Genomic DNA, 26,964 nt, shown 5'->3' with positions numbered 1-26,964 from the left:
CTTTTATTATTTTTTTTTTTTATGAAAATTTTTACACCAAAATCTCTCAAAAAGAATATTTATAATACTTCTTCTTATTAAGCTAACTTTTTTTTTGACAATTATTAGTAATTTTTTTTTTTAAAATCCTAGAGTTTGGAATTAGGGGCGGTGTATTATAAATGTGGAAATCTTATATATGTTGTTGACTTCGCTTTTAGCCAACGACAATGAGTCTTATTTAGTAAGCGATAAGTGATTTATAGCAATCAATATATAGTAAAACAAATATAAAGACACAAGAATTTTATAGAGGTTCAGGCCCGAGCAGTTCGGTAATAGCCTAATCTTCGTTATTTGTATTGACTCAAGAACAAGGAGAAAGATTCATTTTCTTATAGCTCTTACAACAGTATCTCTGAATAAGAATTCTTAGATAATATATTTAAGATAAGGTCTCGACTAAACTGTTTACGACCCTTTGTCCAGTGAACATGTATCACTATTTATAGGGCTGTAAACTTGGAGAGGAAGTGTTTCCCTTCTCGTTACAATGGATATAAACAGAAAAGATCGTGGGATTAATGCTGAGTACAAAGATCGTGGGATTGACGCAGTATACACTAATCGTGGGATCGTGTGTATGCCATATCCGGTAATCTGATCCCCGAGTTATTGAGATTTCGTTGATGACTCATAATGCGAAAGCTAAATTCGCTAAGTGTTGATTCCTCTGCGCGGATCGCTGATCGGTTTGCTTCAAGTATGCCAGCGAGGTATCCTGCTCGGGCCATACTCTCCGAGCAGATACTCGAGGTTGATTGCACGTGTCACCATCGTGTGATGCCACGTCAGAGTGCAAAAATTGGGATAACATATGTAATTACTAACTTGGCCGTTCCTTAATATATGTAATTATTAAGTTTCCTTTTTTTTTTTAATTTTTTTTTTAAAAAAAAACAAGTAACTTTTCTTATATTAATATCACAAAATTATTAAAAAAAAATAATATAAAAGGAATTAAATAAATATTGCTATTGAATATAGGAGTGACACATAATGACAAAAAAAATGTATGTATATACAGACTTTTTTTTGTGACTCTACCTAAGCATTTTTTATTTTTAAAAATTTAATTTTGTAATAATGTAAAAAAAATAAACAAAGATAGGATAATAAAAATGTAATAATAACAATAAATAAAGTAATAATTTTTTATGAAAACTCCATAAAATCCGTTTCGATTTTTTCTTATAAATGAAATAGTGCATTTTTAACTATTCTCTTGAGTGAAAAATTGGTTCTTACTCGGAGGACATCGTTCCTTATAGAGAAATCTACCTTACTCACAATGTTACAGTACACAAATTTTTGTCTATAACATCTCAATTTGAAGATGAGGAGCCTTGTCTTTTGTCCCAAACACTCCAAACTAAACAAGACCTCATGGGGCCCACGAATTACGTGTCATCTATAAAATGCTGCCATGTCATCATTATCCTTAAACATTATGTAAGGTCCAAGAACTTCAAACCATGAAGCTTTCTTGGCCTCTCACCTAAGCAACACACTATCTTTTTTTCCACCACAACATCATGTCACCATCCGAATCCAATCAACTAAGCTCTACAATAATATAGTACACTCTATCAGCCAATCAAAAAACGGTCAATGCATTTAAAAGTCAACATTCCACATGGTTAGCGAATCAGGTAAATGAAGACTACGTGTTACAGTGGCATGCACCTCACCCTATAACTAAATGGGACATTATTTCTGAGCTGCCCGACAGTCTTACATATCAACAATATCAACTGAGTGAGCTAGCTAGCTAGCTAGGACAGAAGCTTCAATGGCAAAACCAGTTTCGATTGAGGTGTGGAACCCAAATGGGAAATACAGAGTTGTCAGCACCAAACCCATGCCTGGAACTCGCTGGATCAATCTTTTAGTCGAACAAGACTGTCGAGTTGAAGTAATAATATTACAAATTCTTCATACTTCATACTCAGCTATGTTTTTTTGAGTATTGGGTGTTTGATGAAATTCTTGTTTGTTTTTCAAATCAGATTTGTACCCAGAAGAAAACGATTCTGTCTGTTGAAGATATCATTGCCCTTATTGGTGATAAGTGTGATGGAGTTATTGGACAGGTGAGTTTACTTATTGGTGATTATAATGATATATTAGTGTTACTCTCCCTCTTTTGTAACTAGATTTTTTGTTTTTCTCTTCCTTTTATAGTTGACTGAAGATTGGGGTGAGACTTTGTTTTCGGCACTGAGCAAAGCAGGGGGCAAGGCATTCAGTAACATGGCTGTTGGTTACAACAATGTCGATGTTAATGCTGCTAACAAGTATGGAGTTGCCGTTGGGAACACTCCTGTGAGTTTTAACCTTTAATCAAACATGTTATGTTCTAGTAGTACCTTTTTCACCTCTTCTATTTCCCATGTTATGCATGTGTTTTATGGAGATGTATATCTATGCTAGGGAGTGCTTACTGAAACTACAGCAGAGCTAGCAGCATCGCTTTCTTTAGCTGCTGCTAGAAGAATAGTGGAAGCAGATGAGTTCATGAGAGCAGGCTTATATGATGGGTGGCTTCCTAATCTGTAAGGCTCAAATCTTTCCACTTATTTTGGAAAAAAGAAACAACTATGATATTCTTAATTTTCTCTTAAAAAAGAAAATGATATGCTTATCTCGATGAGCATAAAAATGTGATAGGTATGTTGGGAATTTGCTCAAAGGACAGACTGTTGGTGTTATTGGAGCTGGTCGTATTGGATCTGCATATGCAAGAATGATGGTACTACTTTTTTCATAACCAATCCGTTAAAAAGTTTTTTTTAGTTATTTCTAATTTGTGAGCTAGATGATTCTCAACTGTGAGGCTTAACAGGTTGAAGGTTTCAAGATGAACCTAATTTACTTTGATCTGTATCAATCCACGCGGCTAGAGAAATTTGTCACAGGCATGTCTCAGTTTATTTGTTCTTTTAAAAAAGTGAAATAAAGATCTTATTGTAATTGTTTCTCATACTTGTATTTTAATCCACTGCAGCTTATGGTGAATTCTTAAAAGCCAATGGTGAACAGCCTGTGACTTGGAAAAGAGCATCTTCCATGGATGAGGTGCTCCAACAAGCTGATGTGGTATAGATATATGGTTACTCTAATTTCCACCCTATTTTTTTCATTGGTCAGTCAGTCTTATACATGACTTAATATCGAAATCTCTGTCTATTGATGTTCTTTCTAGATAAGTCTTCATCCAATTCTGGACAAAACCACTTATCATCTGGTCAACAAGGAAAGACTTGCCTTGATGAAGAAGGTGAAAGTCTCTCCATAAATGCTACTCATTTCAAATAAACTCATAAAAATGATATGTTCATGATAGCTTAAAAATTAAAGTATGTTGAATCTTTATTTGTAGGAAGCAATCCTTATAAACTGTAGTAGAGGCCCTGTGATCGATGAAGTTGCTCTTGTTGAGCACTTGAAACACAATCCTATGTTCCGAGTTGGACTTGATGTCTTCGAGGTAAAACCAGATCATTTCTCATTGAAAAGGATAAAAAAAACAGCACCATATATAAGTCAATATGGGCATGATCATCATGAGTAAGCAATGAAGTTGGTGTGTATCAGGATGAACCTTACATGAAACCTGGACTGGGCGACATGAAGAATGCTATTGTGGTACCTCATATTGCTTCTGCATCAAAGGTAATAAACCCTCTCAAAACTAGCTTAAGTAGCAAGATTTTTCGTATCAAACAAACATTTTACTTTATTAATATAAAATATGTATCTTATTTAGTGGACTCGAGAAGGAATGGCAACATTGGCTGCTCTTAATGTCCTGGTATGTGTTCACCAAACTTAGATACATATATGATATATTGGTACCTTTCTTAGTTCAAATTGTTGGTTAAGTACTAAACTTTTGTTTTGTTTCCTTAATCTTTAGGGAAAGATAAAGGGCTATCCAGTCTGGTCGGATCCCAACCGGGTCGAACCATTTCTGAATGAGAATGCCAGACCCCCAGCTGCAGCTCCTAGCATTGTGAATGCCAAAGCTTTAGGTAATAGTTCTTATTTGGGTACCTTTAAAACTCATTCAATACTTTAGTAGGAAAATTTCATTTGGGTTCAAAGTTTGTGTTTTGTTTCTTCTTTTAATCAGGTTTACCAGTGTCAAAGCTCTGAGTGAGAATTTAAGGTTGATATAATCACATTTGGGCTAAAACAAGAGTGATTTTTCTAGCTGATGGAACAGTGCATCATGGGCTCTATTGGTAAATGAAATTAGAAAAGCAGTAACAACATATTAATGTATATTAAAAGGACTATTTTTACATGAAATTACTATTCTCTGTGTTATGTACTCCAGCAAGCTGTGTTGATACTTGGCTTCATTATATTGGGTTATAAAAGAATAATAATAATAATAATGAAGTGTTATTATTCAAAATATTTTATGTTGAAATTTTGTGGGATATGACCTTTTTAATACAGTTATTCTATAATATTTATTAAGTTAATTTTTTTTTCTTAAAAAAAATACAAGAACAGCAAAAAAAAAGAAAAAAAAAAAAAAAAAAAAAACCCCTGAAAATCACTGAAGAATTTAAGATGCTTAAATGCATATAATTCAAACATTCGAAAAAATGTGCTTAATTAAATTATAAAAATTATTATATGGATTAAAACAATCAAGACGCATGTAGTACAATCGACTTAATGAATATTTATTAAAGGAAGGACATAAAAATAATCTTATTTATCCATGTGTTTTATAAAAAGTTTAAATTCTGAGTTTGTTATCATTGTTGTTTATGTTGATGATTTAAATATTATTGGAACTCTTGTAAAACTTTCGATAGCTATGAAATATCTAAAGAAAGAAATGAAAGATTTAGGAAAAATAAAATTTTGTCTTGGTCTACAAATTGAGCATTTAAAATGTTTTTCATTCATCAATCAACTTATAATAAATCACACTCATTAAGTAGCCCAATGGTAGTTAGATCACTTGATGTGGAAAAAGATCATTTTCAACCTAGAGAAGAACATGAAGAGCTCCTTGGTCCAGAAGTACCATAACTTAGTGCAATAGGAGCATTGATGTATCTTACAAATTGTACAAGACCTGACATAGCTTTCACTGTCAATTTGTTAGCAAGATTTAGTTTTGCTCCAGCATATAGACATTAGAAAGGGATTAAGCACATACTTCGCTATCTCTAGGGTACTATTGATAAAGGATTGTTCTATTCTAATAGTTGTAGGTCACAACTTATTGGCTACGCATATGCATGATATTTATCTGATCCACATAAAGCTAGATCTCAAACTGGCTATTTGTTCACTTGTTGTGACACTGCTATATCATGGCGGTCAACAAAGTAAACTCTGGTGGCTACTTCCTCAAATCATGCTGAGATACTTACAATTCACGAGGCAAGTCGAGAATGTGTTTGGTCAAGATTAATCACACAAAATATTCGAGGAATGTGTGGATTAACATCTAATAAAGAAGTACTAACAATTCTCTATGAAGATAATACTGCTTGCATCGCTCAACTTAAAGGATGGTACATTAAAGGAGATAGAACTAAATACATTTAACTAAAATTCTTCTTTACACACAATCTTCAAGAGAATGGTGATATCCATGTTCAACAAATTTGATCAAGTGATAATCTTGCAGACTTATTCACAAAGTCATTACCAACATCAACTTTTGAGAAGATGGTTCACAAGATTAGAATGTGTCGATTAAAGGATCTCCAAGAATGCCGAATAAATGAGGGGGAGTTATTTCATACTGCACTCTTTTTTCCTTGACCAAGTTTTGTCCCACTGGATTTTCTTGGCGAGGTTTTTAGTGAGACAGTTATTATGAACATCCAAGGGAGAGTGTTATAAATATTAATAATTATATGGATGTCCAAATCTTTTATTTATTACCATTAATTGTAATCAATATTCCATTTTTCTTAGTTTCTTGATATTTGACTTTATATGTGTATAAATAAGAGATCACCTATTGAAATAAAACACTAATTAAGAAAATTCTCATCTCTTTTCTATTTTCTTTATCTAAATTATAATATTTTATAATATTTATTTTATCTTATATAGATAATAACTATTTCAAATTTTTTAACAAAAATTCTTCATATAATATTTATCTATATACATAAATCATAACTTGTGATAGATTGTTCTTTTTTTTTTTTTTTTATTTCATTCTTTTCTCTCTCTCTCTCTCTTAATTCATGTATAAATTAAAATTTTCAATAACAATTATGTGTCTATAAACCCTTATCAGTCATAGCTTATTGTTCTTTCTTTTTTGTTTTCATTTTTTTTCTCTTCCTACTAATTCATGTACAAATTGAGTACATATTAAATTATTTTTCAATGATATTTTATCAATTATTATTTTTATTTTTTAATGATATCTTCTAAGTACTCTCTCGATTAGAATTAATGTAGTAATGAACCTATTTTTATGATGATTTGTTTATTCGTGCAACCACCACAAAAAAAAAAAAATCTTAGAAGAATTATTAATGCACTTGCATGAAGTATCTTTTAGTTTGTATATATATAAATCAAAGCAGATTTAATTTTTTACTTCTGTATAGTATTAAAAAAAATATTTATTTATGTGATTACTATAAACTTATACTCCTAACAATCATTGAATTCAAATATTTTAATAAGCATAAAATAATCACAAATATATCTACTTTTTATACTTTTTAAGTATACTATTTACTAATTTAATTCTAAATTTTTAGCGAAGACTTTAGTCATGATAATTATCAAAAATTTATAGTAAAATTTGTTCTGCTATTCTCTTTTCCATCGTTTAAAAGATAAGTGTTATAATTATTATTATACAAGTGACTTCCAATTTTAGTATATTATTTTTTTGTTTGGTTATATACGATTTTTTTAAAATTTATTTAGTTTCTAATAATTAACTTTATAATTAAATTTGGTTAAAAAAATGTACAATTAAATTCAAATTAAATGAGAAATAATAATATCTTATATTCTATCTTATAAGGGTAAATATTATTTTAGACCACGTGTTTTCCAAAAATTATAGATTGGACCTTCTATTTTATTAAATGATAAAATAGACCATGTATTTTCTAAAATAGTAAAAATAGAACCCTGAGCTTAATTTTTGACAGCTTTTTTTTTTTCAATATAACCAACTTGAAGATAATTCCTAACACGAACAGATACAGAAAATGTAAATATGTTTGTCATAGCACATTTAGATTGAATTATTATTAAATTTTATTTTGACAAAAAAATCAGTTTAGGGTTCTATTTGTACTATTTTGGAAAATATATGGTCAATTTTGTCATTTAACAAAACAGAAGGTCCAATTGGTAACTTTTGCAAAACACAAGAGCCAAAATAATATTTACCCATCTTATAATCTTATATCTATATCTAAAATTTTTCCAAATATATTCATCTATATTTTCTTATTTTTTTCACCTTTCTAATTATATGTAATAATAAACAAATAAAAAAAAATGTATAATTAACACTTTATTTTAGTCGTATAATTCTAACGATTACAAATAAAATACGGTAATAATAACAATTTTAAATTAGGATGAGAGAAAAAAGAAATAAAGGATCATTTCGTATCAGGAGGTTTAAAAACCATTATCCCTCATTAATTAGGATGGAGACATGTGGCAAGAGAATGCTTAAGGTCTCACAATCCAACGGTTATCCATAACCACGCTTACTCCGACTCCAAAAAGTTTTGATGACGTGGAACCCCAAATGGGTTAATTATAATGATTACAGTCATCTTTTCGAAACACCCGATTAGACAACCAAAAGTCACCATCTCGTGACAACCTTTCGCCTGCCTCTCGCTTATAGTTTCCCTCATGACATAAGCTGTCAGTCGTGAAACTAGGGGCATGTGTTATAGTGAGAATTTCTCACCTGAAAACTCGAGACTAGGCTTCCATAAAAATGACACGTGGACTCACTCTCCTCGATGAGGGCTGAGATGTCAGTAGGAGACCTCTTGAGTGCAAACCTCACCTGAACCAGACTCAGCGGGATGATGTGACCTTGACAGTGTCTAGTCGCATTCGAGTAGCTCGCACGAAGCAGGACCAAAGATCAGGTTAAGACTCGCATATACCAAGATATATGCGAGGACTATAAAGATCTTCCTGCTAAGAGGTAAAGATTGCTTCTATACCCAACGAGCTGGTCTGGATGACCAACAATCTCGATAACCCAATAAGAACTGACATGTCTTAAGTTATCGACTTATTGCAGGATGTCCATATAAGCGACTCGAACAAGACGCAGACATCTCAAACTTGACTAGTCTTGTACACATCTTAAGCCTGCAAGCTTATGCGAGAATATGAACAGTCAACTTGTGCTATAGAAGTCGCATACGTTGTTGTATTTAGTGAATTGGGCCAAAACTGTTCTTTATTTATTGTATTTATGTTTTTTTATTGATTTAAATGTTATATTCAATGTACAAACAGATTGATGATGAAATCAATCTCTGTGTAATCAAAGGACACTTGCTTAGTATATAAAGGAGTGATCCAACATGAAATGGATAAGACAGAAAACCCTTGCAACAGTGGACTAAGCAGACCGTGATCTGGTTGAACCAGTATACTTCCTTTGTGTTCTTTATATTTCCAGTACGTCTGTGTATCCATAGCTTAAATACTTGCCATTCTAGGTTGAGTACTCGCACATTTCTGTTTATTTTTAATATATTATTTATTTTTGTGTTATTTAAATTCCTCTAACAACATATTAAGAGACCATTCTTTTCTTTTTATACTAATTCGCTTAGGGTTAGGATTGAATTATTTGGAATAAAAAATGATAAAATAATAGCAAAAATAGGACCCTAGTGGCCAGCCATGAGAGGGCCCATCACTAGTTAGATTTTTGTCATTTTTCTTAACCATTTATCTATTTTTCACAAATACCGGATTTTACAATTTCAATCCTATAAATGCCAAAACTATTTATTTAATAATTAAAATTAATTATTAAATAAAATTATCATTTATATTATTTATTAATTAGAATCCACAAAGTCTCTTAATTAATAAATTAACCCTAAAATCCTATTTCTTCACAATCAAGCCATAACTTAGTGAAAATTCATAAACTAGACATATTCCAATTTTTAGAATGATAATTGATTAATTAAAATCAATTAACTGAGTCTTACAAGCAGTTTGTCTCAACAAGTATGGGGACCATGGGCCTATATAACCGAGTTTCCAATAAGCAGATCTAGAATTTACCAAGTAAATTACCTAACTTATTAATTCCTCCTTGCACCACTATAGATTTGGAATTGCACTCTCAATTATATAGAACGCTTTATATGTTCCACGATATAGATACGCCATGAGTTATCTATTTGTTATAATCCTAATAATCAATGATCCATAGATGATTTACATTGAGTAGAGACAAAATTACCATTACACCATTCAATGTATCTTATCCTTAAAATACTTAGTTACCTATAAATGATATTTCAGTGAACTAATATAATCACTAAAATGAGCGCTCTATCATTTATCTCTATTAAGCCAAGCTCAAAGGAAATTATCGTTTCACTTTTATGTCCGGATAGAAGTTATAGATTCCGTATCTATGATTAGCGCTCCCACTCAATTGAACTACCATGTCCTTAATCTATATGTCACGAGAAGATCCATTGATCGACTTTAACGAACAGATTGAAGAACACAAATAATATAATTGAACTAGAACCTAACCATCTCAGGATTGAGATCACTTGATCTAAGATTAACTATGTGATATTGAATTGAATAGATATTACAGTAAGTTTATTATATCTAATCCAAGTTCAATATCGGTCCCTTCTGAAGCATACTACATACATACAACCTAAGCTTACTTTAACCAATACCCTGGAAAGGACATAGCACTTATCCAAGGTGCAAGTAAACTACATTGTAGATTGTCCTATCAGTTAAACTCTGTGTACTGATAAATTATAGGAATACATTTAATCACACATTCTTGATTACTTTTCACTGTGTTGACAACACAATAAACAAAAATATCAGTGATAAGGATTTGGATGAATTTATAAATCAAATAAGTAAATAAATGATCACATAAACTAAATAACACATTAAACAAGTAATAAAATTAAATTTGTTTCTTTATTGATAATTGAATAGAAAAAATTATATTGATATAGAATTTTATTTAGGAGACAAAGCCTTTCAAACGCTTTTTCCACTTTCACTCCATAAAAAATTACACCATTTACATAAATATATAACCCTAAACCTAGATGTGCATCTGTTATAATTGTTTTGATAGGTTTCGACAATCAATAATATTGAATCCAAAGCATGAGAAAGTGGCTCAGTAAACCAAAAAGAAGGTCTCTTTCTCTTCATTCGTTTTTTTTTTTTTTTCAATCAGTTTTTTTTATTACTTTTCTAAAAAATAATGAGTAAACTATGTATTTATATTATATTAATTAAATTTTTATTATATAAGATTTGAATCATACGGTGGTTGCAATATATTTTATCGTCTTCTTTTAATTATGGAATGGATGGAAAAAAAATAATTGGAGTTAATTTTTTGTGGTGGATAAATAAAAAAATATGGTATATCAAACTTATTTATAACTTATAAAAGGATCTAAATAATGAGTCTAATTGCTAAAGACTTTGATTATTTTCTAAATAAGAGCAAGAACAACATTTGTTTGTGTGAAACTGGGCTTTTATTCTATGTTAGATGGGTTATTTATTTTATATTATTAATTAATGAATGTAACAAATTTTATATATATATATATATATTTTGAAAATAAGTGTATTCAAATATTTATCAAATAAACCGTTGGACTCGCGGACATTATAAAATAGATTCTCCGATAAAGAGGAGATCGGAATAGAGCAGTACAATTGGTGGGTAAAAGCCCACTTTAACCATATTATGGGCAACATTGTTACAAGTTCTGCTAATATCAAAAAAATTACAACTAATAAAATAAGGAGCTGACTTCATACAAAAAGAGACATAGTTCTCAAGACCCCAACAGAGCACCTTTCCATTGAGCGCATTGATAGCGATCCTCGAGTCACTCTCCACAATAACATACTTATACCTTAAATTCATAGCCAACGAAACAGCCAAGCAGTAAGTCGCAGCTTCTCCACATAAAGCATCTGAGAAATCTAACCGAGTCATGTGAATCTGAACCACCCTGTCTAGATGATTCCTTGCTACAACAGCTATGCACATACTCTCTAAGCATACTCTAACATCACAATTCAGTTTTATCCAATCCTGAGGAGGAGGAGTTCAAGTCTCCTTCAAGATCGGCATAGGACTAGGCAAGAGAGAAGCATATAACTCTGTAAAAGAAGTACAAATATGGTCAATATATTTCAGCACATCCGGAGGATAATTATTGTGTACCATGTCATTGCTCATCCTCCAGATGGTGTCAACAACAATTGATGCATAAAGAACTATATCCTCAACTCGGATCACAATTTATAATATCTTGTAGAAAATGTATTTGTGAGAGAAATAGTTACGAAAATTTGTTCATCAATGTATTTGTGACATATCATTCTAAAAATATTCTAAATACATCCATGCTCTCCATAATAATTTTTTATCCTCCTATTTTCTATTTTTTAATCTACTTTTCTAAATACATATAAATTTAAAACTAATAAATACATCCGTACTTAATATGTTTTATTAATTTTTAAAAACTAAAATATCTAACCCTATTATTTAAACAAAACAAAAATATTGATCTAAAACTAATAAATTATACCATAAACTAGTAGTAAAGCCTATTTATCTAAATCTTATAAATTATACCATTCAAATAATAAAATCCTAAAATCATATTGTCTCTCTCATTCTCTCTCAATTCTCTCATCATTTAATTTCTTTGTCCTCTTCGATTATCATTCAATAGAGTTTCATTTTGCATACTTGAGAATTAAGAAATTCTTTGTTGGTAGGTTTCCTCTATATTGTTGAAATAGAATTCTGAGTTAGGTAACACTAATTAAAATTCTTTGTTTGTAGGTCACACAAAGAGTTTTTAATTTAATTTGTAACATTTGTTGAAGATGACATGTAGCAGAAACTAAAGTTTTTAAATATATAAAAGAAATGTGTGAGGCGGTGACATGTTACTCTAAAAATACTTAAAATACATTTATCACTCTCTTTAATTCTCTCATTTTAATAATCCATTTTTTTTTTTAAAAAAAAAAAAAAAGTCATTCTAAAATCATCAAATTTCTCTATCCATAATCTATTTCTTTACTTATTTTTTTAAACTGATAAAAATAATGTGGTAGTTATTTTCATAAAAATAAGTACTTAATTCTTGATTTGTTTTATGTACGGAGTAGATTTACTGAGTGACAAAAATCACAATTATAAGTGAGATACGGTGATGACAACTGATGTGATATAATTAAATAATATAACTTTTAATTTATTATATATTGAAATAATATTTTTTGAGTTATTGTTTATTATATTAATAATTTTTATATTTTTAATCACTAGATTAAAATTGTCTTGATTATATATGTATTATAAATATTTATCAATTGTTATATATATATATATATTTTGAATTCCATTTAATTTATTCAAACGATGCATATTTTGACAAACTAACTCATATATCTATAATAAATAAGTTAATTAAAAATTATAATTTATTAAATTTAAATAATTTGTATAATGTTTTTTTTTTTTGTAAAATTAAAAATTTAAAAAAAAAAATAAAAGTTTACTAAAAGGGGTGGGCATAAATCATACAATTCAATGACAACCGACCGATCCAATTACAATCGACCGCCAAATATATATTGGATATCCAATTATGATCGAATCAGATTGGATGTTATTTTTAAATATCCAATTGGATCAGATTGGATGTTGGATTGGGTATCTAAAAATCTAATACATCCAATATCCAATCGAACTAATTAGTATTTTCATTTAGTTTGGACGAGTAATTAAATTTCTATTGTTATACGTAAAATATATATCCATATATAAAATTTTATATCAAAATTTTACTTTTTTTTCTTGGATTGAATGGATCCAATCTAATCCAATACATATTGGACCTAAAATATTAGATGGAGTCCATCTAGTCGAAAAAATACTAGGTCTAAAATATTGAATAAACTCAAATTAGACTAATAAATATATATGAAATACATCCAACGGATAAAACCGATCTAATCCAACATCCAACGGATCGATTGGATGACTAGATCGAATCGGATGGTAAAATCTAACATCCAATATATAATTTGATCGGATCTGGATAAGCCTAAAAATAATGGATGTAGTCCAATGAACACCCTCAACTAAAATAGTTACTCATATTATTAAAAAATAAATGGTAAATACCATTTTGGATCCTGTGTTTTGTAAAAGTTAATGATTGGACCCTCTGTTTTGTTAAATGACAAAATAGACCCTGTATTTTCCAAAATGGTAAAAATAGGACACTGAACTTAATTTTTGACAACTTTTTTTGTAATATAACAAACTTGAAGACAATTTTTAATACGAACAGATACAGAAAATGTAAACAGTTTTGTCATAGCACTTTTAGATCGGATTATAATTAAATTTTATTTTGATAAAAAATCAATTCAGGGTTCTATTTGTACCATTTTAGAAAATATACGGTCTATTTTATCACTTAACAAAACAGAAAATCCAATTAGTAATTTTTGCAAAACACATTGTCTGAAATGGTATTTACCCTTTATATCAAAATTTTAAATTTAATAAACTTTTATGAATAATTATCATTAAATAAAATACAACCATACACGAAGCACGGTTTATTTCCTAGTTTAATATATATCATCGTTATTATTGTAATTTCTTTTTTAAAAAAGAAAAAGAATTCATCATTTTTAGATGACAACATAATATTTTGATATAATTTTTATTACATTTTTAGATAATCGGAAATGAATTTGCGGCATAAATACTTAAGTGTAATTTTTGGCTAAATTATATTTTTAGAACTCTTGAGGTACCTAACCGTCAAATGTTAAGCCATTATATCTACGTGTCATTTTCTTATGGGTATATTTGAACTATTTTTCTTTTAAAATAATAAAAATTTAATGACTTGGACTAATCAAGAATTACCACGTGGCAATTTATTTAACTAGGTACCTTAGATATTTATTTGTAACTAAAAGTTAAATTTAGATATTTATGCCGCAAATTACTCAATTAACAATTTAACACCCATTCAAAATTAAAAAAAAAAAAAAATTTAACACTAGACGCCAACAAGGCATCTTGATTTCAAAGTTTTAACGTTATTCTTTAAAATCAATCAGCAATGAAATTGCGCCACGTAAGCATGACAAATAGGACACTCCCACTTTCCTTTTCTTCTTTGGTTCTTGCCTGGGAAAGACGCCATTTTTGTATGTATTTATCTTTCTCCTTCTCTAAACTGAACCTGAAATTATCGGATCTCGCCGGTATTTGGAGCGACTCGCCTGACTCCGGTGACCATGTCCGAGCCCTTACTTGACGCCTATGACCAGCAAGTGACCACTAAGAGATCTCCACGTGTCGTCTCCCTCGATGTCTTCCGTGGTCTCTGCGTCTTCGTGAGCTCCCTATTTAATTCTCTCTTCTGAAGTTCCGATTTCGATTTCGATTCTTTCTTTAGCCTTAGATATGATTCCCTCTGTTTTTCTTCCGGGAACGAGCTTTGACTCTAAGTCAACCGTATTGACTGTTTGGTTTTATGTTAGTTTGTCGCAGCCATGTTATATATTAAAAGTAATTTATGGCATATTTCTTTTCTGGGTTTTGTTGCTTGAGTAATGTGGACGCAACAATAAATACATACATGTAAAATGGAAAAGAAAAAGAAGAACAATCTTACTGAGCTAGGACGAATCATATATTTGTTATTTTATTACAATTATATCATTGTATTCCAGTTGTTTTCATGCTCAAAGCTGTAGTTTAAGCTCAAGATCAGTTTGTAAAATGGAATATATAGTACACGTGTGACAATGAATATATTCTAATCGTATATTGGTTTGTTTTGCAGCTGATGATTTTAGTTGATTATGGTGGCTCAGTTTTTCCCATAATCTCTCATTCCCCCTGGAATGGTGTCCGTTTGGCTGATTTTGTGATGCCGTTTTTTCTTTTTATTGCTGGAATTTCTCCGGCACTAGTATACAAGGTACGCATGTATTCCTTGATCGTCACTTTTGATCATACAATGTACTTTTTGTATGTTTTGATAAAGAGTGACAACTTTTCACCAATTTCGTAGTTTCAATACTCTTATCAATTTTGATTCTTACTTGCGACTTGATTCATGGTTTGTTGTTCTTTGTACCATACAGAAAGTGCCTGACCGATTTGTAGCTACACAGAGAGCGGTGTTGAGGGGATTGAAACTATTTCTTCTTGGTGTTTTTCTTCAAGGTAACATTGTGCATAAATTTTAAAAAACCTGGTCAACTTTCATACAAATGGTCTTAAGCTGCTAAAGGAGAACACGAAACCATTACCAGTGCTCTGAATTCAGTACTTTCTTTCTCTTAGGAGACTTTTTTTGTTGGTGTCTTCTTGTTCGAAGTTAGTCTCAGTTTATTCGTTTTGTCTCAGGGGGTTATTTTCATGGAGTAACTTCAATGACTTATGGTGTTGACATTGAAAGAATACGATGGCTTGGTATTTTGCAGGTAAAGTATTTTATTTCACTGTTTTATGTATCTTGAAAAGGTCATCCCCCACTACCCATTTGAATGACAAAGCTCTTGAGATTCATAAATTATTATTATACTTAATAATGTTCAAACTCTTTTCATTTAAATCGTTCTATTTCAAAAACCACAGTTTAATTATATAAAACTAGTGCGACATGCTTGTTGTATCTACAACTACAATCTCATGAATGTCAAGTGACAAGTAATATTGAATCCAAATGTTCAATCGATCACTGAAGATATATATATATATACATATATATACATATATTGCTTCTCGTGCTGTGTAGTTTGAACATGTAGAACACAACTTTGAATTGGTTTCGGCATTTCTTTCAGCGGATATCTATTGGATACATTGCTGCTGCTTTGTGTGAAATCTGGCTTTCACACCAAACTTGGAAGAGAATGGGATTTCTCAAGAATTACTATCCCCACTGGTAAGGTTCAAATATATATGATATGTATGTATTTTGTTAATTATGTACTTTGACGACATGATGTATGTATATGTATGAGAAACCATACAGTTTTAGCATAACAATTTCTGAATGTGTAGTTCAGTCTTATGTAATAAATCTGAGAAGTTGAACTTTTTTGACATGAGAGTGCCCTTAGAAATGTTATTTTGAATGATGTTGAAGCCTTGAACTCTAAAATACTATCAACTCAAATAATTATCAAGTCTTGTCGTTGCGTGTTATTCAACGATGCAAGACATATTTTTGTTGTAATTCTTGTATTTTCTTTTCTTAACAATAATTAACATGTATGTAGTCCCATTTTTTTCCCACATTCTAGGTGTCTTGCGATTTTACTATCAGCAATATATACGGGGTTATTATATGGTCTATACGTTCCTGATTGGAAATTCAAAGTGTTACCTGCAGCCTCTTCACTTCCATCAAATGATACCTCTGTTTACATGGTAAGATAATTTCATCGCTGAATTCTTAAATTTACTTGCTTTTCTTCTGTTATTTCATCATTTATGTTGGCTATTTTCAGATTACGCCAAATAAAGTTTATGATATAATACAACTTCAATCTTTTAATTTGATAGCTGTTAGTCAACAATATGTTAAGTACTTGATTTTTCTATAAATTTGACTCGTAAGTCTTGTTTTGTGCTATGCTTCTTATATGTTTGGCACAGGTGAAATGCTCTGTGAGAGGAGATCTTGGACCTGCTTGTAATTCAGCTGCAATGATCGATCGTTACTTTATTGGTATTGATCATTTGTATGCAAAGCCAGTTTACAGAAATTTGAAGGTATCTGTGTAATTAGAATTATGTACAATATTAAATGTTAAATATGTAATTGTTGATAGTTGTCTTATTCCAAAGTTTGATTTGTAGGTGTGCAATATGTCCAATGGCCAAGTTCCGGAGAGTTCACCATCATGGTGTAACGCTCCATTTGATCCTGAAGGTATTTTAAGGTGGTCATTCTTTCTACTGTGTAGTCATAATAAGTCCTCTATATTGCTTAGATTTTTGTGGTGATATTTTGTGTTTCGCAAAAGTAGATGAAATTTTAGGATTCTAAAAGCCACAAGAAAGAGGTGACATTGAAGCCTTCAAAAACTATTTGTTTAAATTGTTATGAAAATATCTTTATTACAGTAATACGATATGTTACTTGATAGGACTTAGGATATTTAATAAGAGTATGAGGGTAATTTTAATTGGGTAAGGATATTATATATATGAGTGAATAGGTATGCAAAAGGGGAGAATGAATTTGTAAGAGAGCTACTGCTCTTGGCTTGGGAGAGCACTAGGTCTCTCGAATACCCAGTACTTTGTTCACTTCAATTTCTACTATCAATATGTTAGCCATTTTGCTTTATTTTCCTACTGTATTTATGTAAATGATAGGAAATTCCTATTACTTTTTCTGTCTTTGTGTGTAGTACTTGATCTCTTTTATGCACAACTCATGTCAAATATTTGTTGCATGGTATCATAGTTCTTTAACAGCTGCAGTGACCTGCATAATTGGACTTCAATATGGCCATATTCTTGCTAACTTACAGGTGAAAGTGAAATTTATATGATTCTGCAAACATAATATTAGTTATTATTACTCAAATATTATGTCATGTGTCTGGCACAGAGATATGCAGCATACCTTATAATCATGCTAATTATACTATTATAAAGCATCACTACTGACAGTTTGTTTACTGAAATGATATTCAATGATTTCCAGGATCACAAAAGGCGGTTAGAGAGTTGGACCTTGCTTTCAATCTCCATTTTTGCTATTGGATTGTTTTTAGCCTTCGTTGGTATGTACCTATGGAATATATTTTTCTCCTTTGCGTTTCAGTGTATCCTAAGCAACTTTTACTAAACTAGCTATGTTATCTAACTCTCTCTCATTTCTTTCCAGGCATCCCTGTAAATAAGTCTTTGTACACAATCAGTTATATGCTAATTACTTCTGCTTCTGCTGGAATTACATTCTGTATTATGTATCTATTGGTGAGTCCTCGTGGTTTGTTTGATTCTAATAATCACAACAAGAATACTTCTGTCATCAAAATTTTCATAACAAGTAGCGTGATTAGCGAGCTGAGTTGTAAAATGTAGCATTTTCATGATGTTTTTTGCTCTGCAGGTGGATGTATATGGTTTCAGGCGCTTAACATTTTTGCTGGAATGGATGGGAATACATTCCTTGAGTATTTTCGTTCTCGTCACTTCTAACTTAGCTGTCATTGCAGTTCAAGGATTTTACTTACACAGTCCTAAAAATAACATGGTAAGTCCTGGGACTTTTTGGTATTCGAAAGAATAAGTAACAGTAACACACCTTTAATCTCTTCTCTTCTGTAACAGGTTCATTGGATCATAACATGCTTTGTGAACAAATGACACGTTTGGCTAAGTTTCCTTCCTACATGGAATGGGGAAATGCAGCCATGGGAGCAGCTAACTTAATCTTGGTCCGCCAGCCTTTATGTTTCTTTTTGCCACTTCTTGTTCCAAGTGTGAATATCCATTTTTTCATGAGATATGTTGTAGGGGCATATTTTTACAACAAACCAAATTGCATTGTTTAAATCAGTATATACCAGTACCCAATCTGTATTTTTTTTTTTTTTGGTATCTTTAACCGTTATAGTTCTCTTGCAAATGACATTCTTTTCGACCCCCTATCTTTTTGAGAGGTTGCTTTGTAAAAAATAATCAAATGATGTCATTTTACAAAGTAACATTCTATAAATATATTGTGACCATAAATCGTATGTATAACTGTAACATGTAACTTTAGATGTTTGAATGTTTTTTTTTTTTTTTCACATTGGTCAATATCAATTTTCACTTGAGATGAGTTATTTTTTAAGCCATGTAGATATTTACCATGGGTGGGGTGGGAATGTTCCGATTCCAAAGGATTACAGTAAAAGAATCTTGGAGCTGTGAAGTATATTGTGACTCTAGATGTAACATAAATATCTCTAAATGTTTTTCTCTTTTCAGAATTTTTTTTTACAAATAATTATATATTTAATTTGATGACTCCTTTTCTAGTGGATATTATCAAATATGTAGATATTATACATATATTATGTTCTCCAGTAATCATGTCTTCAAATCACAAACAATAATACTTTTTCTTACTCCTGGTTTAATTTTACTGTATTGTATCATCAATTATAAGGCAGTAGAAAGATTATGGAAGGATAATAATTGTTGCTGTATGTATCAGAACCAACTTCACAGCTTTTGGAGAGTTTTCATAAGATCGATGCACACAGTAGTGGGAATGTGATATTTTCTTTAATTGTTATATTATAGAGAAGCCTTATCATTCATCAATCACGTGGGGTAGCTCAGCTCTTGGCCACTCAACTGCTAATTTTATTTGTTCCAAAAAAAAAAAAAAAACTGCTAATTTATTAGCAATAATTACATAAAACATTTTTTTTTTTTTTGTAAAATAAATTATATTTTTACGTTGAGTAATTTGCTGCATAAATGCCTAAGTTTAACTCCTAGTTGTAAATAAATATCTAAGTTTAATTTTTTGCGGTAATAATAACTAAGTTATAATTCTAAAACTTTTATAAGTACCCGACTGTTAATTGTTAAGTAAATTGTCACGTGACAATTCTTAATTGGTCCAAGTCATTAAATTTTTATTTTTTTTTAAAAAAAAAAAATTAATTAAAATACACCAATAAAAAAATGACACGTGGATAATGACATAATATTTTAACGGCTAGGTACCTACAGAGTTCTAAAAATATAACTTAGGTATTATTACCGCCAAAAATTAAACTTAGGTATTTATTTGTAACTAAGAGTTAAACTTAAGTATTTATGCCGCAAATTACTCTTTTATGTTTAAAGATTTTTTTTTTTACATTTTTACGGTTTTCTATAGGAACAATACGAAAACAACAAGAAAACTACATAAAAGTAACATAAAAATAACATCTAAATAACATTAAAACAACAACAAAAATTAATATACATATAACAAAAAATTAACAACAAATAAACAAGAGTACAACAATAAAATACCGTATTTTCTATGAATAAAATAAAAAGAATCGTAAAAAATATTTAAAATTCCGTGAAACCGGATTTTTATAATTTTTTTGTTATTTTTGTGTATTTGTGAAATAATCTTAATTTATTATGCTTAAGCGGTGTTTCAATTAGGGATGTTCACTGTACACTATTAAATTACACTTATTATAAAACTCGAAAATAATTCGCGATTCGCGGTGGTCATGTAAAATCTCTAATTGCAACATTAATATAAAAAGTTCAATAAAAAGCAATGAGAAATTCTAGAGTGGAGACCCTAATTACGGATACTCTAATATTTCTTATTTGGTGTGTTTTTATTGGTTATAAATACTATTGTGTACATGATAAGAAGTATAGTGTGTTGCAGGGGATTATCCCTTTCGATAAAAGAAGTGCACTGGTGTTTCCACTAAATTTTATTTGAATTGAGCCACGTATTCTATTTTTTTAAAAATCATTTTAAATGTTTTTTTTAATCCGTGGTAGTTTTTTTTTTTTTTTTTGAAACCATTGAATATTTATTTGAAGTTATTCCATTATAAACATCTGTGAATGAAATTAAATTAAAGAACTCTATTCGAATTACTGAGTGAGTTAATCTTTTGAGTGATTCATGTGGTAAGTCAATTTAATTTGATAAATTAGTGAAGGTATCAATTTAATTTTTTCAACATAAAAATAATAATCAAGAAAAACTACAAATTCCTTTGTTTCTTCCTTTTCTATCTGACTGTTATGTTGATGAAAACTATACGATTAAGTTTTTGGTCATACAAGAAAGATCAATTTGAAAAAAGTATTAAAAAGGAAAAACAAACATATAATTTTATTGTATGGGGATGAACAAGGGCTGGTATGAACAATTGGCAGGAATAATGGGTCTTCTTAGTTTACGAATTGAAGAAGAAGAAAATATTTTAAATTCTTGCTGGTTAATTGCAGTGAAGCTAATGGGTCCGTTCAGATTCAGCTTTTGAAGAAAAAATCTAAATTTAAAAATAGTAACTTTCACTATATGTTTTACACCACACATAAATACTGTGTACCCTAACACTATAACCAATAATATTGTCATATTAAACGGTCGCACTAGTACGCCCAGTTTAGGGATGTGTACTCTAAAAATGTCCAAAAACAATAAGGGCCCGTTTGGTACGCAGACTGGATTGGATTAGACAGGCTAATTTGTTCAATCCAGTGTTTGGGCATGTTAGAAGTCTGGATAACTAATCCAGTTAACCTCATCTGTCTGGGATTATTTATCCCATCCAGCAGGGTGGGATAAATAATCCCATGCAGGTGAGATTTTTTTTTTATGGTTTTTTTAATTTAAGTTTTATTAATATATTTTAAATTTAATAAGAATTTAAAGAAAATAATTATCACACATTTATTTATACATTTTTTTTTATCAAAAACTTATTCATTAAAATTAGTGAAAATGTATAATTTTGAATTATTATACATAAGTTTTTAAAATTTAAAATATTATTAATTAAATAATAGTTACTTAAATTGATTCTAAGAAAAAAATATGACAATAAAATTATATATTATTTTTAAATTACTAAAAAATTTATATAAATATTTTAAAAAATTAATATTTATATTAAATTAGTGTTTAAAATAAGCAATTTTATATTATTCAAGTATTTTTATTTTACTATTTTTATTATTTATTAAATAAAAAATATGACAAAATATTTTATTATATATTTATGATATATTCTTAATTATATATGATACATTATTTTATTTTTTTTTTTGCGACGAATTATTTATTTATATTTATTTATAATTATATATTTTAATTTTAATTTATTATTATATATTTTTATTGAATTTAAGTTTTTTTTTTTCTAAAAGTAACTAAATAAAATAGTCCAGTCCATTCTTAAACCAAACACAGGATTACTTTCAGCATAATCCAATCTTGTCCAGTCCAGTCCAATCATTTTCAATCCAATCCAGTCCAATCCTGCGTACCAAACGGTCCCTAAGTAAGAATATATTAATAATCTCGGTCTTGATAATTAGATTTAGGAGTTTTCATCAAACAAAAAATATACAATTTAAAAATTTTTTATGGCATAATTATATATTGTATTTTTTCCTAAAAAAAAATATATTGTATTTATTCAAAAAAAAATATATAATCTTTATTATAATTTCAATAAAGATCAAAATAAAACTATATATTAATTTACAAATATACAGATTGAAATGATGCATCCACATTATTCAATAAAACTTGATTTGAAGACTAATTATCCATAATTTTTAAAGATGATAGTTATTGTCGGCTCTATTTTCTTACATTTTTAAAGTTATTTTTTTTAAATATGGTATTTTTTAAGTTTGACCAATTTATATGATATTTTTTTATTTTTGGGTATTTTTATAGTATTTGATATATCATATATATGTAAATTAGGTTTTCAAAGTTCATGTTTAATATTTTTATTTGTTTAGGCAGTTTTATTTATTATTGGTACCAAAAAAGTCGTTGGAGCTTGCTGTCAGTATCTGAAAAGTCACAGAAGTAGCTGTTGGCGTGGGAAAAGTCATCGGAGTTGATGTCAGCGCCGGAAAAGTCGTCGAAATTAATATTGACACTGAAAAATACCAAGAAGAAGAAACCAGTTTCTTGATTAAAAAACTGATTTCCTGATGAAAAAACTAATTTCTTGGTGATTTATCGGTGATTTTTCCGACATTGGTAGCTACTTCGGCGATTTTTCTGGCACTGATAGCAAAATTCGAAAAAGAATTGGCATTGTCGCTGGAAAAATCACCAAGAAACTGGTTTCTGAAGTGATTTTTCCAATGTTTTTCAGACACCAACAACTACTCCGGCGACTTTTCTGGCACCAACAGCAAACTTTGGAAAAGTCGTCGGATTTGGCATTGTTGCCAGAAAAATTATCGAAAAAATCACCAAGAAACTGGTTTCTTTTCTTGATGAAGAAACCAATTTCTTGGTATTTTCGGTGATTTTTCTGGTGACAATTCTAATTCTGACGATATTTTCGATGCCGGCAGTAACTCCGGCGACTTTTTGGCCCCAGTGACAACTCCAGCGATCACTGTAGTTTCATTTATTTTATTTTTTAAAAAAAATATGAAGGGAATTTTAATATTTTTTATGGGAATGAAAAGTGACATATCTCATATATGTTAAGTTTTTATTTTAAATACTATATATTTTTTTCCTATTAAGTTTTCTTACCATATTTATGTAAACTAGTTTTATTTTTTCTACATTTATGTAAATATCCCTTAAATATATCTAGATTCAATCTAATTATATATTTATTATTTTTTTAAAAAAATTACATAAAAAATACAAAATAACACTTCTATTACCCTTTTAACTACATACGAATTGGACAATATTTTACCTTTATCATTATTTTATTTACCAATATATTTCTTACACACATTGTATACATTGATGATATCATGTGTTTAGATTGACACTCAACTAATTTTTCCACTCTTTTCTTATCATTTTCTTTTTTATTTTTGGTTTCTATTTCTATTTTTTATTTTCGTTTGCTGAAAATATTTCTCTCCATGATCGAAATCCTATTTTCGTTCCAAAAGAACTATTTTCCTCCATCATCTTGAACTTTCATTTTAGCAAATGCCCACATTTTTCCCTTTCTTTTTTCTTCTATGCACTGCTATATCGATGGTTGTGACTTGGTCTTCATCTTTCCCTTTTCCATTGTTGAAAAATCTGAAAAGAAAAAAAACGGGTCTTAAATCTCAGGCCAACAAAACTACAGGAAAATGTCCCATTAATGAAGATGATGATTATGATTTTGCTCCACCTGTAACGAAACATGATCGTTGCCCTCTTCAGAAGAAATCAAAGAGTAATGTTGTTGAAAAGAGTTCTTTCCCTGAGACTAAGAAGCTGAAGAAGCAACCATATGAAATTCTTAGGGCTTCATTTTCGTTTCGTCCTAACATAGAAATATTATATTTGTTCTGGATTGTGTTTTTTCATTCGATTTTTTCTAGGTTTTATATTTTTTAGTTGTTGTAATGTTTGATTAGATATATTATTATCGTTTGGAATATTTGTTAGATTTAGGTTATTTTTTTTATTTTTTCCTTATAAACTATTGTTTATTATCTTATATATTTATATTCATATTTGTCATTTTTTTTGTAATGAATCTTTGTCTATGTATTTTTATGTTTATCGGTGTTCTTTGGCTGATTTTTAACATATATTGTGATATTTTGTTGTTTATTTATAGTTTAATACTAGGTGTGTTCCAGTTGTTCTCGTTGTTTTTTTAATTTTCTTTGCTCATTACACTTTTTTAGTTTGATTTCAAGAATGGGAATGCAAATTCATTTCATCTATTCATTATAAATCTAAAGTTGTATCAACTTGTAGTTATAAAATTATTGAGAATCTTAATGCCAATATTTCGGCAAATGTCAAGGCAATGTTCTGTGCTACCCAATTTGAAAAATATTTGTACATTCCATCTTTTAAATTCTACTTGAAAATTGTTCATGGGCTTCTGTTAAGAGAGGTCCAACAACCCAATGTGAAGGAATTTCGGGCAAACATTCCTAGTCGTTGTGGTCGTTTTAGTGTTGAAGAGTTCTCCTTAATTTTTAGTTTTGATTGTATGGGAGATTGCAACAAAACTGATTTTTCTCAGGATTTAAACCTAATTATTGACACCTATTTTTGCGGTGTTAAATAGATTACACAAAAATCTATAAAAGATGCGGTGTCGGGTTTTGTATGGGGTAATGATGATGCCTTAAGTTTGAAGGTTGTTGTGTTGTATTTTATTCATTGTTTTCTTCTGAGTAACACGAAAGAAAAAGAGATTAGTAGGGTTGAAATTGACATCATTGACACTAGGAGATGGGATGAGTATTGTTGGGGTAGAGAATCATTCAAGTTGACATTACACTTTTTTAAGGTTAATATTGCTCATGGTATTAATAAGAAAAATGAACATGTAGGAGAAAAAGCTTCTCAAGGTTGGTGTTGACTCAAAAATCTAGATTAGACTTCTAAGCCACACTTGCTTGCCAGATTGGCAAGAATGAAATATTTGTTTAAGTAAAAATAAAGAGACACAACAAATTTATAGCAGTTCACTCCCTGTATCACAACAGTAATGGAGATATGTCTACTTTGAATTTTATTTCTCACGAGATGATATTACAGGAAAAGGCTAAGTGTTAGAAGCTCCAATTTCTAGAGAGAGAAAGAAGCTCTGACCTTATGGGTAGTTTACTGAATGTGAAAAATGAACTAAGGGGGCTCTCCTTTTATAGGTGAAGGAAGCCCACAAAAAATAGGGGAAAATACAAATCAGATGATTTTTACCGTAAATGATTATCCAATAGTGAAAATTAGCTTGTAATGGTGATAGTCATTTTTCAGAGCCTGGCGAGACCCGTCGCGGGTAACTCGGAGCCTATTTTCGTAACTCCCTTGGGGTGAAATTTGAGGTTGATAGCATCAAAATTATAATTGAAGTTGGACCCACTACTTGATAAACCATTGAATTAGCTTCAAAATGCAAGTTGAATCACGTTAATCAGATCAATATTAAGTGAGTTATGGTTGTTTTACTAAAGTCAGTTCATGACGTAGTGCACATGTTGACATCCAGCGCCCAGGTTGACATTCCAGCGCCCAGGTTGACATATGACGTCAACCTGGATGTTGGGTAAGTGGAAGGACATCCAAGGTATGTACTTTAAGATGTCTAAGCGATATTTTGACATCACTTAGTTAGTTTCTATATTTTGGCAAAGCTGGTCACTAGTTCTTGGAGATGTTGCTGTTTTGCAGAAATGAGAGACTCAAAACTCTTCATTTTCGAATGAGTTTCATAGGTTGTAAATGAGAAATGCAAAGCTATGAATTTGATTCTCTGACTTCATAGATCTTAGTTATTGTGAAAAACTAGACAGACGGTGAAAACAGAATCAGAATTGGATAAGCAGAACCCAATGCACAAGGCCATTTGTCAACCTAGGCACTGGGTACTCATTCTTGAACTCCCAGGTTGTCATTTTGATACTTCCAAGGTTCTTGAACTTGAGGACGAGATATCCTACCCCATTTTTTACCATTCTGGATTTGTTGCTCAAATTAGATTTGGCATTTGAGTGATCGAAACCAGCACACCAGGTTGATTGTCAACTTGGGCGCTGGGCCCAGCACCAAGTCAACTTGGGCACTGGGACCTGTTTCTAGGGGCTCAGGTTTATGGTTTTCTCCCCGAGTTTGCTTGAATCTTCATTATTTCTAATGATGAAAAAAATTACTGTAACACTTTTTTGAGAACTTGATTGGAAATAGCCAAGTTGACATCAAATCAACCTGAGCACTGGGTCCCAATTATGGCCCTTCAAAAGTTAAAAATAGTTTAATCTTAATATGTTTTGAAAATGGAGAAGATGCTCGGAAGAGTTCTCAAAAAAACATCATCGAAATCAGCCCAAGATGATAAAGTGTCAACTTGGACGCTGGGCCTTGCTTTTAGCACCCAAAAGGTGTTGTTTCT

At 30.2% G+C, this 26,964-nt stretch overlaps 2 protein-coding genes across 5 annotated transcripts; both read left to right on the top strand.

Annotated features, from left to right (window-relative positions):
* The first annotated feature begins 1,514 nt into the window (after positions 1 to 1,514).
* On the top strand, positions 1,515 to 4,462 carry LOC115704903 (glycerate dehydrogenase). The gene is made up of 13 exons (XM_030632122.2): positions 1,515 to 1,954; positions 2,049 to 2,132; positions 2,224 to 2,364; positions 2,473 to 2,594; positions 2,710 to 2,791; positions 2,885 to 2,957; positions 3,047 to 3,138; positions 3,245 to 3,319; positions 3,422 to 3,529; positions 3,637 to 3,714; positions 3,809 to 3,853; positions 3,959 to 4,073; positions 4,175 to 4,462. The coding sequence occupies exons 1-13, from the start codon at positions 1,832 to 1,834 to the stop codon at positions 4,195 to 4,197; spliced, it is 1,161 nt and encodes a 386-aa protein (XP_030487982.1). The 5' UTR covers positions 1,515 to 1,831; the 3' UTR covers positions 4,198 to 4,462.
* Positions 4,463 to 14,470: 10,008 nt separating this feature from the next.
* Positions 14,471 to 19,145, top strand: LOC133032802 (uncharacterized). 4 transcript variants are annotated; one of them, XM_061107302.1, is made up of 13 exons: positions 14,471 to 14,716; positions 15,183 to 15,320; positions 15,487 to 15,568; positions 15,752 to 15,828; positions 16,192 to 16,292; positions 16,630 to 16,780; positions 17,009 to 17,125; positions 17,213 to 17,295; positions 17,826 to 17,892; positions 18,069 to 18,147; positions 18,252 to 18,343; positions 18,480 to 18,623; positions 18,701 to 19,145. In XM_061107302.1, exons 1-13 carry the CDS (start codon positions 14,705 to 14,707, stop codon positions 18,734 to 18,736), a joined length of 1,179 nt encoding a protein of 392 aa, XP_060963285.1. In that variant the 5' UTR covers positions 14,471 to 14,704; the 3' UTR covers positions 18,737 to 19,145. The 4 variants fall into 4 exon arrangements, with proteins under 4 accessions (XP_060963285.1, XP_060963283.1, XP_060963286.1 ...); XM_061107300.1 differs by having other exon boundaries at positions 14,473 to 14,730; XM_061107303.1 differs by having other exon boundaries at positions 14,476 to 14,716; positions 16,654 to 16,780.
* Positions 19,146 to 26,964: the final 7,819 nt, after the last annotated feature.

Source organism: Cannabis sativa, chromosome X (assembly GCF_029168945.1).
Source record: "Cannabis sativa cultivar Pink pepper isolate KNU-18-1 chromosome X, ASM2916894v1, whole genome shotgun sequence".
In the NCBI taxonomy this organism is placed as follows: domain Eukaryota; kingdom Viridiplantae; phylum Streptophyta; class Magnoliopsida; order Rosales; family Cannabaceae; genus Cannabis; species Cannabis sativa.
Note: the sequence above shows the minus strand (reverse complement) of the source record. Positions and strands in the feature narration are given on the sequence as shown.